This window comes from Crocuta crocuta, unplaced genomic scaffold, assembly GCF_008692635.1.
Source record: "Crocuta crocuta isolate KB4526 unplaced genomic scaffold, BGI_CrCroc_1.0 scaffold24, whole genome shotgun sequence".
Classification (NCBI taxonomy): Eukaryota; Metazoa; Chordata; class Mammalia; order Carnivora; family Hyaenidae; genus Crocuta; species Crocuta crocuta.
In genome coordinates, this window is record NW_027530974.1 from 14,433,016 (window position 1) to 14,448,719 (window position 15,704).

General features: G+C 46.5%; 1 protein-coding gene across 1 annotated transcript in view; it reads right to left on the reverse strand.

Moving 5' to 3' along the window:
* Positions 1-6: 6 nt before the first annotated feature.
* ATXN1 (ataxin 1) overlaps positions 7-15,704 on the reverse strand; it is a 19,541-nt gene continuing 3,843 nt past the window's right edge. Inside the window, exon 3 of the mRNA XM_077769985.1 lies at positions 7-695. Coding sequence (XP_077626111.1) covers positions 165-695 — 531 coding nt within the window. The 3' untranslated portion in view covers positions 7-164. The remainder of the gene's footprint in view (positions 696-15,704) is intronic.

The window sequence follows — 15,704 nt, forward strand, 5'->3', positions numbered from 1 at the left end:
TGTGCCCCGGTCTCCTGCTGCAACACCAGCTGTAACTCTAATGACAAGGTTATAACAGAAACCTAAGGAGGGTAACATGTAAATACTGTGTTATTTAGCCTACAGTACAGTAATCTGGATACAAATGAGAAGGGAGAGCCGAATTTCCTTTCCCCACGCTGCCTCTACTTGCCTACGTTAGACCGGCCTTCGATGCAAATCTTAACCTCCTGAGGGATTAGAGAAGGTTTGGGAAGAGTCAAAGGTGGCTCGTCTTCCGACTTCTCCAGTTTGCGGGTCTCGGGTGCCGACCACCTCCTCTTCCTCGTGGCCGCCGGCTTGCTGGGTTCTATTTTGGTGAGCAAGGGCGCTGCAGGCAATGCAATTTTGTCTGGAAACTTGAGTTCGCCGTTCTCGGACAGCATCGGGGCACTTCCCTGGTTGATGCCATTCTCCTGCTCGGCGTACCTGTGTCTGCTGGCCGCGAGGCTGTCGGTCTTTGAACGCTTCAGCAGGACGCTGGCCGGATCCACGGGCGGGCCCTTTTTAACAGAGCCGTTCTTCAGGTTCTTGAGGGTCAGCGAGATGCAGACATCCCCAACCGAGAGTTTGGAACACGGCAGATCAAAGAGCTGGCTGGTTCTCTCTGGACAGCAGGATGACCAGCCCTGTCCAAACACAAAAAAAGGGTACTCTACCAACACCTCCACGCTGACCTGCGGAGACAGTGGGAGACAGAGAGGGCAAAGGGGAAGGAAACAGATGAAGACGTTTTAGTATTTATTTCATACACACCCACGCGTACATAAGCCAAAGGGGGAGGGGATAAGACGGTCCACAAACCTCATCCGCCAACGCGCACAAATGAGGCTCGTTTGCTGTACCTGTACTCACCATAGATAGCTGGTGGGTAGAAGCCAGTAAAGAGAAAAAAAGGCCATTTAGTGTTCGCAGTATCATTTTACTGAGTATCAGCTCTATAGCTGGCCTCCTTGAAAACAAATGGGTTGCAATGATGAACAGGGGCTCGGTGTTCAGCGCCGGCCGAGCAAGGCTCTGCGGGGAAACTGGAGCACAAGATAGAGTCTTGCGCTTTATCGGCTCACTGGACAAAAGCGATTCTCACGTAGGACAGAGCTAATCAGGAATCAGAATGAGNGTGATGAACAGGGGCTCGGTGTTCAGCGCCGGCCGAGCGAGGCTCTGCGGGGAAACTGGAGCACAAGATAAGAGTCTTGCGCTTTATCGGCTCACTGGACAAAAGCGATTCTCACGTAGGACAGAGCTAATCAGGAATCAGAATGAGACTGGATGCAACCTCCACCAGGCACCACTCACCCGTTTATATCCACATATTCCCTAAAAGGGGGCCTGGTATACGGCTGAAGCTTAATAAATATTTATCGGGTAAATGAGTGTGTACTCAGGAACCCAGGAGAGCAGAGCCGGTGAAGGCTGCAGTAAACAGGGACGGCTTCCCCATTTTCCTGGGACCCTGAGAGCCGGGCAGCATTTGGAGAGGCGTGGACGGTGTTGGGGAGAGGGTAAACTGGACACAGAGAGCTCAAGTACTTGGCCCGTCCAAGGTCAAGCTCCGGGTACTCAAATCAGTCTGTGCATTGGTCTGAAAACCAGTATCAAAAGCCGGGAGAGCTCACTATCCTCTCCATAGCTGCTGTTTTCTCTGCCACCATGTGCCATGCATGCACGGCGCTCAGCAAATAAGCTGAAAAGTCCTGGTCCCAGAGGGGAGCACAGGCAAGCAGGCAGAAGGAGTACATGAACATAAGAGCCAATCAATGTGGCGAGTGGGGCTGTGACACTTTACTACAACATGAAGTTGTTGGAGGGCAGAGGAAAGGCATAGACTGGTTTGAAGAAGAGGTGATTAAGGAAGTCTTCCTGGATGAGGATACACTGTGCTGAGTTATAACAAAGAATCAGGGCGGAGTCCAGGTGTGGATGCAAGAAGGCATTCCTAGAAGTAGAGAGCCTGAACAAAGGCAAGGAGATAGGCTAGTGTGCGTAGGGATGTGCAAACTGTCCAGTCTTATTGTTACCATTAAATTATGCCGAAATGCACTTGAGGTTCTAGAAGTTTAATTCTCCTAGAAATTTATTTTCTTCAACTGTACGCTACATAAAAAAAAAAAAACAAACAAACCCCAAGGAAGTCATTTTAAAGAGGCAATTTTCAATGGCTTTTCTGGAAGTAGTGGAATAAGCCATTCGGACCAGTCTTCTTGTTGAGGACAACCAAATACTCTGAGCAAAAACCAAATAGACAAAAACTAAGGGCGGAATGTAAAAAATTATTTCTTATGGCACCAGACAGAAAATAAGGTAGTGAAAACTCACCGGGGACGGTTCAGGAAAAGGGTGACAGTCTAGAGATTTAAGCCTAGTATTTCGGGCTATTTTCATCTGAGGGCATTTGCAGATTCCAAACTGGAACAGTTTTAAAACCAAGTGGACTTCTGGTAATCTCAAGAGCATGGTGGGGGGTGGGGGTGGAAGGGAAAGAAATTCAGGGTACCCTTCTGGTATATCGGGGGAAGGTGCTCTCTGGCGAGCTCCACTTTTTTGGACTGTGACCCCAAAGTGCTCTACTCTAGAAGTAAGGAGCCAGAAGCAGACAGGCCTTCTCAAGTTCTGAAGGTCAGATTCTAATCATCTTAGTCCTGAAAATCGGGGTAAAGTCGTGGATTATTTCCGAATAAAATAATTATTTGACATTATTTTCAAATAAAAGACATTCAATAAAAAAGAGGGATGAGGTCCACAAATAGACCAGAGGACATGATTAAAAACCCAGTAGAAACAACAGATAATAGAAGCAGGCCCTCAGGGGCTTCTGATATATCAGATACACAGACATTAAAATGACCTAGACTCAGGTCATGATCTCGCCATTTGTGAGTTCGAGCCCCACACTGGGCTCTGTAGTAATAGTGCAGGGACTGCTTAGGATTCTGTCTCCTTCTCTCTCCCCTTACCGCCCTCAAATATAAATAAATAAGCATTTTTTAAAAAGACTTATAAAAGCGGGGAGGGTCCTGGGTGGCTCAGTCAGTGTCATGATCTCATAGGTTCGTGAGAATGAGCCCTGCATCAGGTTCTGCACTGACAGCATGAAGCCTGCTTGGGATTCTCTCTCTCTGCTCCTCTCCTGCTCACAGGCACTCTTCTCTCTCTCACTCAAAAAATAAACTTTAAAAAATATTTTTAAAAATAAAAACAATAGTGGCGCCTGGGTGGCTCAGTCGGTTAAGCGTCTGACTGTCTCAGGTCATGATCTCATGGTTTATGAGTTCGAGCCCTGCATCAGGCTCTGTGTAGATAGCTTGGAGCCTGGAACCTGCTTCGGATTCTGTGTCTCCCCTCCTCTCTGCCCTTCCCATGCTCATGCTTTGTCTCTTTCTGTCTCTCAATAATAAATAAATGTTACAAAAAATTAGGAAAAATAAATGAAAAAATAAAATGGCCTACGTTTACAATATTTAAGGAGATTAAAGACAAGGTTGAGGATTTTGGTAGAGAACTAGAATCTATGTTCCAAAGACCCATGGAAATTCTAGAATGAAGAAACGTATATTCACTAAAATTAAAAAAATGCAATGGATTTTCCAACAGAATAAATGTGGTTGATGACAGAACTAACGAACTGGATTCCTTAATTCAGGCTTCGGAAGAAACCGTACAGGACGAAACACAGACAAAAGGTTCGCTAACACAGAGGACGTGTGAGAGACATAGAAGGCACACTGAGAAGATATAACAGACACATACATTGAATCCTACCAGGAGGAGAGGGAGATCACAGGGCAGAAGTAACATTTGTGAGGGGATACTAGCTAAAAATTTTCCAAAACTTGGTATGAGACAATAATCCACATAACCCCTAAACAGGAAAAATAAAAAGATTTCCACCTAGGCAGGGCGGAATTTAACTGCTGTAAACCAAAGACAGGAAAATAAATCCTAAAAGCCTCTAGAACAAAATATATATTACCTCCAAATGGGCAACAATTACATTCACACTTGACTTCTCATTAAAAATAATGGGACTCTCTTGTTCTATTTTATTTTTAAAAGCATTATTTTAATGTTTGTTTATTTTTGAGAGAGGGAGAGAAAGAGAGAGAGAGAGAAGAGGGGAGGGGCAGAGAGAGAGAGGGAGACACAGAATCTGAAGCAGGCTCCAGGCTCTCAGCTGTCAGCACAAAGTCAACACGGGGCTGAAACTCACAGACTGTGAGATCATGACCTGAGCTGACGCTGGACACTCAATTGACGTGGGGCTCGAAGTTACCAATCGTGAGATTGTGATCTGAGCTGAAGTCTGATGCTCAACCGACTGAGCCACCCCAAGGGACTATTTTAGGTATCACGTTCCTTCTTATCTGTGTCAAAACTCACATTCAGGGGCACCTGGGTGGCTTAGTCGGTTAAGCGTCCGACGTTCGCTTAGGTCATGATCTCGCGGTTCATGGGTTCGAGCCCCGCGTCGGGCTCTGTGCTGACTGCCAGCTCGGAGCCCGGAGCCTATTTCAGAGTCTGTGTCTCCCTCTCTCTCTGACCCTCCCCTGCTCACGCTGTCTCTCTCTCTCTCTCCCAGAAATAAATAAAAATATAAAAAAAAAAACCCAACAAACCCCCCAAAAACTCACATTCAACCATGATTCTGAGTTGCAAAAGAGAATTTGTTTTTCTTACTTGTCTAAGTCTTTGTCATGAGCTAAGCAAGCCCAACAGCAAGGCAAAGATCACAAATGAGGACCTTTGGATGTGTGTCCGTGGTCAAGCGGAGATCAGAGAAGCCCAACTGAAAGAACTTGGCAGTGACAGTGACACTTTGGGACTCAACAGACGTTCTTTCTAACATGGCTATTTTGAAGATTGTGATTCTGATGATGGAAGAAGGAAGAGGACTGGCAGTGGGAGGAATCAGATGTAAAATTCCTTCAATGAAAATGTACGGACTTAAAAAAATGGAACCATTTTGTTCAGAAGACAATGGAATATCCTTAGAGCATTAAAGAAAAAGAATTGGCAACCAAGTGCTCTATATTGAGCAAAAGGATCCCTCAGGAATGAAGGCAAAATAAAGACATTTTTCAGATGAATAGTAATTAAGAGAATTCACCACCAGAGATCTGCACTACAGAAAATATTACAGAGTATTCTTTAGGTAGAGGAAAAAATCAATCTAGGTGGAAATTTGTTCATGCAGGGAGGAATGAAGAACAAGGAAAATGATAGATGGGGGTAAATCAAAATAATATTGACTACATATAATAATATTAAAGACGTTCTGTTGAATTTTATACATAGGCACACATACACAAACACATAAGTAATTAAAATAGCACTCAAACCTAAGGATGCCCAGGTGGCTCAGTTGGTTAAGCATCTGACTCTTGATTTTGGCTCAGGTCATGAGCTCATGGTTTGTGAGTTCGAGCCCCGTGTCAGGTTCTGTGCTGACAGTGCAGAGCCTGCTTGGGATTCTCTCTTTCTCGCTCTCAAAGTAAATAAACTTAAAAAAATAATCAAATACCCCCAAACCCCAAAAGTAGTAAATTTCCATGTAATTTATATGGATTGTGACCTTCTATTTTATCTGCTTCATCTTTTTTGATAACTATGATTTTTTTAATGTTTTTTTTAATTTATTTCTGAGAGAGAGAGAGAGACAGCATGAACAGAGGAGGGCCAGAGAGAGAGGGAGATACAGAATCCGAAGCAGGCTCCAGGCTCTGAGCTGTCAGCACAGAGCCCGATGCGGGGCTCGAACCCACGAACCATGAGATCATGACCTGAGCTGAAGTCGGATGCTTAACCAACAGAGCCACCCAGGCGCCCCTTGATAACTATGATTGATTTAGTTCTACACACACTTCTTAAATGATATACTTTATCTGCTCTATAAAAGGCATAGTATTTATAGAGGGAACAACAGGAATGAATTTATATGCAAGTTGGTTACTATAGTGTGTGTGTGAGCATGAGCCCATAAAAACGTGCATATTATCTGGGGGGAAGACTTCATTGTTCCGGGCTATTTTAATAATGTAAGGAGAGCTCAAAACTTTTGAACGTCTGCTATCTGTCAACCATTTAGGTACAAACTTCACAAAAAATACTTTGTTTATTCTCACAACAAACTAGTGAAAAAGGTACTACTGTTCCAACTCGACACATAAGGAACTATTGTCTCTGACAGATTAGATCCCTTGCCTAACATCCTCACTATAAGATACACAGAATAGTGATTTAATCCCAGTTGCTGGACCCAAACCCATTGTCTTTCCCTATGCTCCTGATCCCTGCCTCTGTGAACAAAGATATTATAATACCACTAAAAGAGAGGAACTTAACATTCCCACTACCCCCAACAGTGCTAAATGTCACTTGAAATAAAGAAGATCCAATGGCATAAGCTCACGGATTTATTTCNTGACCCTCCCCTGCTCATGCTGCCTCTCTCTCTCTCTCAGAAATAAATAAAAAAAAACATTAAAAAATTAAAAAACCCCACAAAAACTGTGAAGTAGTGTCTGCCTTGTATCTACTCATACAATTCTAGTCTCCCTACATACGTGGGTGGTGAGGCTGATATTCAATTACAGAACTGCATTATACCACGCACACCTGTATATTTGCATATAGGTATGTACAAACATATCTACAAGTTACATTACCAGATCAGGACGCCCAATGGGTTCCAAGTGGGAGGGACCAACTTGGAGCAAACTCCATAAATCCCAACCCAAGCCTCTTAGAGCATTAATATCATAGGCTGAGCAGAAAGGACAAATCCTGCTTTAAGTGGTGAGAATTCTTTAAAAAAAGTCTTTTAACATGGGGCACTTGGGTGGCTCAGTTGGTTAATTGTCTGACTTTGGCTTAGGTCATGATCTCATGGTTCGTGAGTTTGAGCCCCAACTGAGCCTGGAGCCTGCTTTGGATTCTGTATATCCCTCTCTCTCTCTGCCTTTCCCCAACTTGTGCTCTATCTCTGCTTCTTAAAAATAAATAAATGTTAAAAAAAAATTTAACATTTCTTTTTGAGAGACAGAGTGCTAGCAGGGGAGGGGCAGAGAGAGAGGGAGACACAGAATCGGAAGCAGGCTCCAGGCTCTGAGCTGTCAGCACAGAGCCCAACTCGGTGCTTGAGCCCACAAACCTTGAGCTCACGGCTTGAGCCAAAGTTGGACGCGTAACTGACTGAGCCTCCCAGGCCCCCTCAAGTGGGGATTCCTTAGCTGCAACTGAAAGTCACAGAAACAAAGTGCTCAAGTGTAAATACCTCCTAAGAATCTATCTGCTTATCTCTGCCTGAATACCAGTTGGAGGTAATGTGATGTTCCTAATACCATAAACTGTTTTTAGAAACACTCTGGCCTCTCTTTTGGCTTTGCCTTTTCCTAAATGATCCCTTCTACTGGGTAGAGTCTGTCTCCTTGCTGACAGACAGCCCAATGCCTACTAATGGACAGGTTCCTGGTGTGGGAGCCACATTCTAGAAATCCCCAGAGCAGCCAATAATAGTTCATATTCTGAACATAATAACATTTACTGTCTACTCGTAAACAAATCTCACTGCAAACATCCACACGTTATTACCAAGTATCTGTCGACTAATTTTTTAAATACAATTTATTGTCGAATTGGTTTCCATACAACACCCAGTGCAGATCCCAACAAGTGCCCTCCTCCATGCCCATCACCCACTTTCCCCTTACCCCCACGCCTCATCAACTCTCAGTTTGTCCTCTGTGTTTAAGAATCTCTTATGGATTGCCTCTCTCTCTCCCTGTAACTTTTTTCCCTCTTTCCCTTCCCCATGGTCTTCTGTGTCGACTAATTTTTAAGAAGAACTTGTCTTTGAGGACTTTATAAGAGGCAACAGTACTGGTAATTCCAATAGCTATGACGCAGATACATATGCTTCCCATTATATGCACCATCATGTTTTGGGGCATTTTGAAAGCCCTTCATTACTTTCATCTCAAAACTCCAAAGACCAGTCTTAGAATGAAATGTTACTGCAACATGGTCTATAACTTGAACGGCCTACCTGAAAACTCATGTAAGAAAAGTGACGAGGAGAGAGGAGAATATTTGAGATGTGGACTAAAAAGAGCTCATGATAATAGAATATATTTCTAACTGGATAGCTTTGGGAAAATCTTCCCTACCATTTCAAAGGCTTGCTCTTCTTGATCCCCTCCTCCTCAATTCTGGCTTTGGCCCCTCCCAGAGAAACCCCGCTATCCTGGGAAAAGATGTGACATTGCCCATCTTCAGCTGGGTCTGTGCAAATTGCGAGCAAAAGACTGTTCGATAATCTGATCATTGTAAGCAGTGGACCGGATAGTTTAGGCCAAACGTTGTTTTTGTCTTTACTAATTACTTATCCTCGCTAATACTTATCCTCACTAATATTATTCTCCTCCCTAATTATGTAGACTGAATTATCTAGGTAATAATGTATTTTTTTTTTTGCCTGCATATATGTGACCTAAAATAAGTGATTTTTTTCCTCTTTCTCTGGTAAAAGTCAAACTCTTGTTGCATATACCTCCAGTAAGCACACTAAAGTATTCATAACAAATCTATTCTTATTTCATAATTAGGTTTGTCAGAAGGACGTAAACGTTCTTAAAGGTTAGCTGATCATTAACAGTTACTGAAGAAATCACACCAAAGGATTTTTTCCATGAGACGATACATGGGAAGGTCTATCTGCTTCATCTGCCCTTGATGAAGAGCATTATCTACCTCAAAACACGCCACCATTGCCAACAGGTACTGCTTTCGACATGAAACAAAGATGGGTGATTCTGTCACAGGATGTCACTTTAAACCAGACCGATGAGTATGTGAAGTGCTTGAATTAGAGACCCAGGTGGGTCTTCCCTATAGCACCAAGAGCTTCAAAATATTACCGATCAAGTATTCACACTCCAGAGTTTGCAATCACCTTTGATCCATAACCCAGAGCACCTCCTAAGTGTTAAGGACCGGACAGCAGTACCTGTAGTTGAACATCCAGTTCTTGCCTTCTGTGGGGAGGCGAGATGTGCAAATAAACAAGTAACTTCACGAGGGCGTAGCTGGATAATGGCCACCATGTTAGCTGATGGCGTCCAGTGGGGGTGGCTACTGGCAACTCAAACTTTACGTGTCCGAGATAGATCTCCTGATATGCTCCTGCCCACTAGCGACTGCTCTGTTCTAACCCTCACCCCCCGTGAATGGCCTTCCCATTCTTCCAGGGGTTCAAGTCAAGGGCCTGGGAGTCAGCATTTGCCGGGCTCTTTGGCACACGGCACACCTCCAAATTACAAGCAAATGCTGTTGGTCCCCTCTTCCAACTATATGCAGGTTGAGACCATTTCTTACTGCCTTCACCACCACTGCCTTGGCCAAGGCAGCTCCTCACTGGAAGAAAAAGTTGCCATCATGAGCCCAGTGCGGCCTGCATGTCACCCTGCCCCCAATCACTGCACTGCAGTGACACCTGTCTCCTTGTCGATCCTTTAACTCCAAAAGACACTTGAGCCTCTGGGCCCGGGCATCTGTGTTCCCTCCATGTGGAGTCCTTGCTGCCCTGCGTACCGCTGTCTTCCATTCCCCTTTTCAGAGACAGCTTCACTGACCACCCTATTTAAAGAAATGACCTTCCATCCCTAGTATCCATACCCTCTCTGGGCGGCTTTATTTTTTTCCCTATCACTTCTTATCTTTTGGGGCGTTGTTTTAAAAATTTGCACATGGGGCACCTGGGCGGCTCAGTCGGTTGAGCGGCCGGACTTTGGCTCAGGTCATGATCTCGCGGTTTGTGGGTTCGAGCTCCGCGTTGGGCTCTGTGCTGATGGCTCAGAGCCTGGAGCCTGCTTCGGATTCTGTGTCTCCCCCCACCCCCCGCTTCTTCCCTACTAATGTGCGCACTCTCTCTCTCTCTCAAAAATAAACACTAAAAAATGTTAAAAAAGAATAAAAATTTGCTTACATATTTGCCCGTTTTACTGATTCCTCCAGGCTCCCTCAAGACCATATACTCTGGGAGGACTGAGACGTTGCCTGTTTTGCTCAACTGTTCTATCATCAGAGTGTAGGATACTTTCCAGCCTGTTCAGTCCCGCCGCTGCTTCCTGTATGTAAAAACACTGCAATGCCACCATCGGCCAACAGAGGTCAACGTTGAGACACTGGAAGGCTCTGCCTGACCTTGCTTGCTTTCACCAGCTGGGACTAAATCGGACGCAAGTCCTCCCCTGGGAGAGGAGCAGAGCTTTCCCTGGGTCTGGCTCACCCCTGAACAGGCGGCTTTCTGGGCTGAGCGATAGCTGCCTTAACTCATCATTCCCCGGTCAGGCTGCTCATGACTTCGCGGAATCGTACTTCAGCTACCTTCCCTCCACTCCTGAGTTCCCTTTTGCTCTTTCAGAGGTGCTAACGATCATTAATTCATGTTACGACCATGTCGGGCTTCAAACGGTCTCTGATTAAACCCCAGTGAAACTATATTCAGGAGGGCAGTGCCATATAAAACCAAAGCGTGTTATATAACTTCTGGCAGCTCCACACGGCCCATTTTTTTCAACCCATAAATACATTCTTTCCCAAGCACTCTGAGCAGTCTGCAGGATGGACTGTGAGCATGAATAGCTTTTGTCCTATGTCAGCTTGAGGCCCCTCTGCCTTTCATCTCTGGATGCCTTGTGGCCAGCACCCTCCTTTTTAGGGGTGAATCACCTCCCATCCTCTCCCACCCTTTCCTGCCCTCCTCTGCGTTAGCTCGCGGCTGCTTGGAGGAGAAATCCGCCCACCCCCTCCCTCTCTTCAGCCCTCTTAAACCAACCTCTAAAACAATCACCTAGAGTTTCTATTCGGGATGGGAGAGTCAAGACAGAGGCAACGCAGCCTCACTTCTGGGCTGATGATTGTTTATTCAGCATCACTTCCTGGTCTGGCTCATGATGGACTCTTTAAGATCATTTTTAGCTCCTCGGTGTGTATGTTACATAAAAATCCCTTTAACTATTTAGTCAACTACCAGTGCATCTAAACACTGTATGCATATCCACTTATGTATGCCGTTGGGTTGTCGATTTCAATCTTAGATTGGTGCTATGTCTATATACACACATATGTACATATCACCAAAAACAAGATATAAAGAAAACAAAACGTCTGTTGTTTAAATATGTCTCCCCTCTCCTCCATGAGAATTCTGTGTTTTCACAAATGTGAAGGGCATCTGTTTTACAAACATTTTTGCTTGGCACTATCCCAAACTCCGCCGATATCCGGGATCAATGGGATCTCTCAGAAGCTGGGCTTCAGCGAAGGCGTCTTTCTTTGGGTGAAATTATTAAGTTGGGAATTGCCAACTACGTCTGCAAGTGAAATGCTTGATCCCGTTTTACCAGCAGGAAAAAAAAAAGTCAATCTGCTTCCTTTGAAGGCCAGTGTGCATGACTACGTATATTCTCAACATCCAGAAAACTCAGAAAACCTTGCAGCAACGATCACGGGGATAAGTGAGAGACCCATTTATTTCGGTGTTTAAAAATCACTAATAAAAGCAGTCACAACTCTTTAGTCGACTGGAGAACATCTGTGAGTGTTCTACTTAAACATTTAGTCACGTTGAACACTAAACCTGACTCAGGCTTGTTCGGGAAATCCACACCCTCGCATGGAGATGCCCCCAAACACAAATCCCAAATGATACGCTGGGTTCTTCTCATACTCTGTAGCCTGACTCCCAGAGCCCCCACTGCGGCAGTGGGGGGCCCTTTAGGATCTGACCCAACAGGTGACTGGGGTGACAGATTCTATCTCACTTGCCCCCCTCCCCTGGGGTCTTAAAAGGTGTGCCTTAGGAAAACAGTGTATTATGCAGTGCTAAAAAGAAATGCCCTATCAAAGCCCCTAAGAGACAGGGGGGAACCTTGAATGCATATTGCTAAGGGAGAGAAGCCAGTCTGAAAAGGCTACATACTGTGTGATTCCAGCTAGATGACATTCTGGAAAAGGCAGAACTACAAAGATGTGAAAAGATCAGTGGTTGTCAGGGCTCTGGGAGGGGGGTGGAGACGGGAAGGATGCAGAGGTGAAACACAGATCTTTAGGGCGTGCAACGACTCTGAATAACACAAGAATGCCGAGGACATGACAGGATGTATTTGACCAAACCGCAGAAAGCAGAGGGAGCCTTAACGAAAGCTCCTGACTTAGGTTAATAAAGTGGCTCATGCACTGTAACAAAAACTGTATAGAAGCGAGATTTTCCTAACGGGGAAACTAGGTGTCTGGGAATCCCTGTACTTTCTGCGCCATTTTTTCCCCGTTAAAGTAAAACTACTTTAAACAATAATGCCTAATTAATTACCAACCAGCTATAAGCAGCAACGGGAGTCTGCTTCATTCAATCATACAGGTAAGACCTCCTGGTTGGGGATGCACCGAAATCACACATGGGCTAAAAGAGAGCATTTTTCCTTTTTTTTAAAATTTTTTTATTTTGAAGGGGACGCAGACATATAAATAAAATGTGGTTTGATGCCACTTCTCTGGTGGAGCCTTTCTCGCATTCACACCGAGAGGATTATCACCAACAACTAGACTCCGGATCCAGGTCCGGGCTATGGCACACAGGATGGTCACTGTGTATTTTTTGATACATTAGGATTCTTTCCCACCAAGCCCCGCGTGTGAAATGTTGGCAAGTCGGTCTACAGACTTCTGTGCCGCTTGCATGAGGGCTCTGGTGAATTTTAGGCACCGGCTAATCCATTAGAGCACAATGCTGTCACTGATGAGTCACATAACATCGCCGTCAAATTAGAAACAGTGGAATGAAAGAAGAGCCATTGGCAGACGTGCAGCAAGGACATTATTGTAATATGCTATATGCGTGTGCACGTGCACGTGCGTGTACACACACACGTGCACGCGCACCCCAGGACAGCTGCGAGAGGAAGATGGCAGTGAATGTTAAGCAACCACCATGGAGGTTAAGGGAGGCAGTCACCTCGAGAGGATCAGGGAAGTGAGAGACAGCCTGAACACGGTAAGGAGCTCGCCAGTTAGCAAAGACACAGTCCAAGAAAAGTGTTGCCCTGGAGCACTTTACACATAACATTTACTACGGGGTGCTTGGCGGGCTCAGTCCAGTAAGCATCTGTCTTCAACTCTGGTTATGATCTCGCGGTTTGTGGGTTCGAGCCCCGTGTCGGGCTCTGTGCTGAGAGCTCAGAGCCTGGAGCCTGCTTCGGATGCTGTATCTCCCTCTCTCTCTGCCCCTCCCCTGCTCATGCTCTGTCTCTCAAAAATAAATAGACATTAAAAAAATTAAACTAAATTTACTACAATTCCATCGAGGCAGTTTTGTGTCACTCTTTAGCAAAGCTGAGCCTGGGGAGCACGAGACGGGGATGCAGAGGCTGCTTGCAGACAGAACACGCCTGACGGATGGAAGCCGAAACCTCCCTGGGCGGGGCCGTCCTGGGCAGGGGCTCCCCCAGCGGGCACCTGGCAGAGGACAGGCACCTGAAACCTCCATTTCTGGGTCTCTTACGACTGTGGATGGTGGGGTCACCGGCGCAGCCCTCCAGTCCAGCTCACGCTCAGAAAAATACAGTTCATCTCTCTGCCTACTGGCTCGCAGGTCACTTAGGGTTCCCGGAGGGCTTGTGGAACCGTGCTTAGGGAGTATGCCCCAGGAGGGTAAAACCGGCTTACTGCGCATGTTAGAGGACTTCATCCTTCTTTCTGGGCTTTTTCTAGACTGCCTCACCTTTCATAAGCAATTTTTATTTTATTAAATTCTTTTTAAACTTTTATTTATTTTTGAGAGACAGAAACAGAGCTCGAGTGGGAGGCAGAGAGGGAGACACAGAGTCCGAAGCAGCTCCAGGCTCTGAGCTGTCAGCACAGAGCCCGACTCAGGGCTCGAACTCTCGAATCGCAAGATCATGACCTGAGCCGAGGTCAGCTTAACTGACCGAGCCACCCAGGCCGCGCCCCATAAATTCTCTGTAGAGCATGATGCCTTTTATTTATTTTTCCAAAGCTACTTTTTCTCTTCTCAGGGCCAAAGCTGCAGAAGTTGAAGAAGGGAGGGACACGAACATAATCAAGGGCCCACTGGGTGTTACATCCTGTGCTGGTTCCTCTGAACACATTTTCCTTAATCCTTACAAGCACCCTAATTCTTCCCACGATGAAAGCCGACCGGAAGGCTGAGACACTATGCGCGACACAGTATCTGTGGGCTAACCTGTGTCCGCGTGTGCGGGGCCCCCGCGCTATGGAGGAGGGGAAGAGCCCTTCCGACTGCGGTTTCCTACCGGCTACCACGCTTCCCACTCAGAGGGTGCCCCGTTCTCCTTGTGAATTGCACTGGCTCACGCTAGTGCCGGTAGATCCCTCTGGACTTGCCACGTGCTTACACACTCCATCCTGCAGGAGATTTTAAGCGGATTGTTGTACGTGGGAGTGAGGCCCAAGGGAAGCGATTCTGTGGTCTACTGGGACTTTCACGCGGAGTCACTAAGCACGAGGGAAGCAGGGAGGCTCTCCCTTCTGGGTGCAACGTGCTAGCTGTCCTCCAGCCCGAGAGGAAGGACACGCGGTGTGTCCACCAAGGGCCAGACCACACCTGGGAGTCCCCGTGTCTTCTCCCACGGCAGCGGGGTGAGCACAGGTGCAGAGATGCTGCCTGGGCAGAGAGAAGTGCCACCCTGGCTATGGCAATGCCATGGGGACCGGGACAAACAGGCAGCGGTGTTTTCTCCTACGCTGCCTCGTCCGTAGCTTCAGCTGGAGACGACACATGGCGAGGGGCGGGGGGGTGGTGTCTCTCTACAGTAATAATCAGTTCAGCTCCTTCAAATAATCTCCCAAAGGAAAAACCTCTCAGTTTCATTCGGGATGGCTTGGTTCCCGGGAGGTCTGGGTGCTGATTATGAGCCTGAGGTCAGCAAAGATTCCCTCGACGTCCCTGTTTGGTTTTTGGCTTGCTGAACCAAGGTGGGTAGTTTCTAGAAGCTCTGTGCTGCGAGGCGGAAAAGCCAAGGATTACAGAAGCGTTGTGGGCTCCTTGTCCGAGGAATCGTCTGCCTGTCCTGGGGAGGGAGGAAACTGCAACGTGTCTCGGAGGCGNGCCTGGAGTCATAAAGCCATCCGTCTGGGGTGTAGAAAGCCACCCCTCCTCCCACAACTTCCCCAATCAATTCTGTGATTTTTGCTAATGAAGTTAAAACAATTTGCACATTCCTACATCTCCCCGCGGGTGCAAGCGTTAGTGATTTCTAGCCAGTCAAGAAGACACGGGCTGATTCTCCAGGCCCAGGTCGGGGGCAGCAAACTCCTCAGTGCCACGCGGACGAGGGGGGAAAAGTTCTGGGCCCTTGGGACGTAAATTAAATCCAGATATCGGTTCCCTGCCTCCCTCCCTCCTCCCCCTTCTTGCTCTCTCTCTCTGATTCTCTCCAGTCACTAGTAGCAAACACAGCTGCTGGAGTATTTTAGCAGTGATGATGTCAGCCTGTTTCTGATAGGCTTCTGGGTAAAGCGACAAATCATTGGCTGTGCCGGAGGGGGGGGTGCCCTTGCACTTTTATTTTATAGCTCAAAAAGCAAGCCACCTTTTTGGCAGGCAAACCTCCTCCCCCCGCCACCCCCCCCCACACCCACCTCCCCGC